Genomic DNA, 3,674 nt, shown 5'->3' with positions numbered 1-3,674 from the left:
CAGTAACGTAAATCCGGCAAGGACCCCTGAGGAGGTAAAACATGCTTCCCACACAACTGAAACTTATGGGTAATCTCCAGACCGTGGATGCGTACCCAGATGAGAGTCAATTCAGGCAGACAGCTCCTCATAGAGGCTTTCCTCCAAAACTGTCACATTAAGTAAGGAAAGAGCACACTCCTTCTGTACCTATGGCCTTTCTCTACTGTGAACTCTTCAGTATTGACCGAGGTCAGATTTGTAGTTAAACAATTTCACACATTCACTGCACGTGAGCTCTTCTATGTCGAAGGAGGCCAGAGCTCTGGCTAAAAGATCTCCCACATTCAGTGCACCCATAAGGCTTTGCTCCAGTGTGAACTGTCCGGTGTCGAATGAGGTGGGTTTTGCGGCTAAAGAATTTCCCACACTCACTGCATTCATGAGGCCTTTCTCCGGTGTGAACTCTTTGGTGTTGAATGAGGACAGATTTCTGGCTAAAGCATTTCCCACAATTACTGCACCCATAAGGCCTTTCTCCAGTGTGAACTGTTTGGTGTTGAATGAGGACAGACTTCTCGCTAAAAGACTTCCCACATACAGTGCACTCATAAGGCCTTTCTCCAGTGTGAACTCTCCAGTGTCGAGTGAGGTGAGTTTTACAGCTAAACGATTTCTCACATTCAGTGCACTTATAGGGCCTTGATCTCGTATGTGCTCTCTTGTGTCGAAGCAGGCCAGAACTTTGACTAAACGACTTCCCACATTCGCTGCATTTATAAGGCCTTTCATTAGTGTGAACTCTCTGGTGTTTAATGAGGATAGATTTCTGGATGAAAGATTTCCCGCATTCACTGCACTCATAAGGCCTTTCTCCTGTGTGAATTCTTTGGTGTTGAATGAGGTCAGATTTCTGGCTAAAAGATCTCCCACATTCAATGCACTCATAGGGCTTTGCTCCAGTATGAACTCTCCAGTGTCGAATGAGGTGGGTTTTCCGGCTAAAGAATTTCCCACATTCGCCACACTCATAAGGCTTTTCTCCAGGGTGAGTTTGGTGCCGCTGAACAAGTCTGTATCTGCAGCTAAAGGCTTTCTCACATTTGCTACACTCACTGCGCCCTTCTCCAGGGTAGACTCTCTGGTGGGGAAGTGGGTGTGTGTTGCTGAAACCTCTCCTGCTTTCAATCCACTTGTCGTGACTTTTTCTACTGTTAAAAGGCTCCCCACACTCAGTGCTATGCAGCTTCTCACAATTGGGAGAGGCCTGATGCTGGAGAAGGCCCAAGGTAGCGAGAAAGTCCCTTCCGTCCTCCCTGCAGGTGAATGTCTTCCCTGACACATGGAATCTGCAGCTTGTCACAAACGAGGCCCTGTCGGTACCCATTTTGAAGATTTTCTCTCTACTGCCATGCTTTTGGTACTGGTGAGGGTTTTCACTGAACCAGAAGCCTCTGGATACCCCACCTAAGTGTGGCTCCTGCCCAGGATATATTGCTTGGAGCTCAGTCAGGTGCAAAATGTCTTTCAAGCTTGAGACGCACTTCTCACAGGGGTGAGTCTTCTGAGTAGATGGACATGCCTTTGGAGTCCTGGCCTGTGACTCTTGTTCGACAGAAACCCTCTGCTCAGAAGGTGTCTCCTCGTCCTTGGCTCCATACCAACAATCTGAAAGAAGAGAAATGCTGATAAAGTGCTTGTTAACTCTGGTGGAAGGAGGAAGTCCCATCAAAAGTGTCATTCGCATACATTCAAACCAAAGAATAAATCTGAGCTATTTTTCAAGATGAGGCAGTAATTTGAATGGAGGGCTGCTTTGCAGTACTGGGATTCTAAAGATCATAGACTAGAAGGGGGCCTTCCAGGACAAAGGGCAGAAGTGCAGTGTGCCTGTGTGGAGAGTCAGGATCAATGACTCACTCCTCTGCCAACAGCCTTCTGTAGGACCTTGTCGACTGCTGACACGTCCATGCCACGCAGAAGGATGGCTGTGTCCAGGCCCAGGAAAATACAATTGGAACTGAGTTGCTGGTGTTTATGGACTATTTAAGGATATGCGCTCACAACATTATGTGTGGGTCACTGTGGGAGAACCTCAGACCGTGCAGTGGAGAGGAACAACTGATGCATGGAGGCAGAGGTGGAGACAGCCAGAGACTAAATGTCACAGATGAAATGACAAATCAGAAAAGTGCCAAATATATGAAAGAAAGTGTAGAAATGATTTGTGTACAGTGGCACTTATACCAAAACACTGGTGTACACAAGGCAGGTTCCTGACATGATATGAACACAGATCTGTGACACGTCTTGCATTGGCCACCCTGTGCCTCAGCCTGGGCTCTCCCTACACTCCTAGTTGTGTAAGGACCAGGATAAACTTAAGTCCTTAGGGAAAGACAGGATATGTGAGTTGGTCAAAACTGGTCCAGAGCGATTCAGGACACAACAGACTACAGGAAAAAAATAATGTTACAATAAACTCTCAAAGGTGAGTCTTTCAAGAAAGGTCTATGGTCTACGGCCATGCCACCCTGAACGTGCCTGATCTCGTCTGATCTCGGAAGCTAAGCAGAGTCGGGCCTGGTTAGTACTTGGATGAGAGACCACCTAGGAATACCAGGTGCTGTAGGTGTTAATAAAAAAGGTAAAAATAAATAAATAAATAAAAGTCTATGAACCATGTATTTAGTAACTGTAACAATGCCTGCAATTCCTGATACAGGCAATCATGAGGAAATGTCAGCTAGAAGGGGGAAGCATCTGGGGCACAAAGTGCCATGGGTCTAGACACAGTCATTCTGCCAGTGACAGAGAAAGAAAGGTGAGATCCATTAGGCCGACTGCCAAACGCCTGACTCGCAGCCTCTTCTCTGCATGCACTGGGGTAACAGGAGTTATGGCTGCTAGAACAGTGCTTTGCTTGGGGTGGTGCACATGACTTAGCGCTGGTACCCACAGCACATAAGCCCAGAAAGTGGGGAAGCCAGCAGAGCCATTAGTCTGCCTGTGGAAAGGACAGAGCTGCCTCTGGGACAGGGGGAAAGAAAGAGACCAGATCAGGACACTGGGAGGAGTATAAAGGCCTTACCCAGGGATGTCGTGAGTGCAAAGTTCTCCAGCATCACATCACGGTACAGGAACCTCTGAGCCTCATCAAGGAGCCCCCACTCCTCCCGGGAGAAATAAATGGCCACATCTTCAAACGTCACACAGCCCTGCCAGGATGAGGACAGTTCACTGTAGGACCAGCTTCTCTCCTAGAACTCCAAGTTCATCCACCCACTTACTCACCCCCTGCCCACCCATCTCCCAATTTCCCCACCTCAGGGAGATATTAGGTCCTGGTGCCACTGACGTGCACTCTGTTTTCATCTCATCACAGTGATCTTTCACTGTGTTGATCCATCCACAGCAATAAAAGGCAGGTGGGCAAACAGATGATACCAGAGCTCTGGGCCTGCACACAGGGAAGCACTTCCTCTCGTCAGGCAATTCTCCCAGTCACTCAGATCATGCCTCCCAGACACAACCAAGGGTGTTGGCTCATATTTCACCCTTATGTCCTCAATGCTGGGGCCCTCAGGCCATCAGTTCTCACTCCCTCTCCACGTGGGCATTACTTTCTACCACATCTCTCTCTCAAAGTCACCACCTCTTCCCTGCCCTGCACCATACGCATCTCCCTGTCCTTG

At 48.3% G+C, this 3,674-nt stretch overlaps 1 protein-coding gene and 1 pseudogene across 1 annotated transcript in view; one reads left to right on the top strand and one right to left on the bottom strand.

Moving 5' to 3' along the window:
* The window catches only part of LOC105307860 (zinc finger protein 420), a 31,856-nt gene that overhangs the window by 23,925 nt on the left and 4,257 nt on the right, over positions 1 to 3,674 (bottom strand). The window contains 2 exon segments of the mRNA XM_011383504.2: positions 197 to 271; positions 273 to 1,647. Of these exon segments, the coding sequence (XP_011381806.2) occupies positions 197 to 271; positions 273 to 1,647 (1,450 nt within the window).
* Positions 2,496 to 2,614, top strand: LOC111733104 (annotated as a pseudogene).

The sequence above is a fragment of the Pteropus vampyrus genome, unplaced genomic scaffold, assembly GCF_000151845.1.
Source record: "Pteropus vampyrus isolate Shadow unplaced genomic scaffold, Pvam_2.0 Scaffold523, whole genome shotgun sequence".
Classification (NCBI taxonomy): Eukaryota; Metazoa; Chordata; class Mammalia; order Chiroptera; family Pteropodidae; genus Pteropus; species Pteropus vampyrus.
This window is presented reverse-complemented; position numbering and strand designations above follow the sequence as displayed.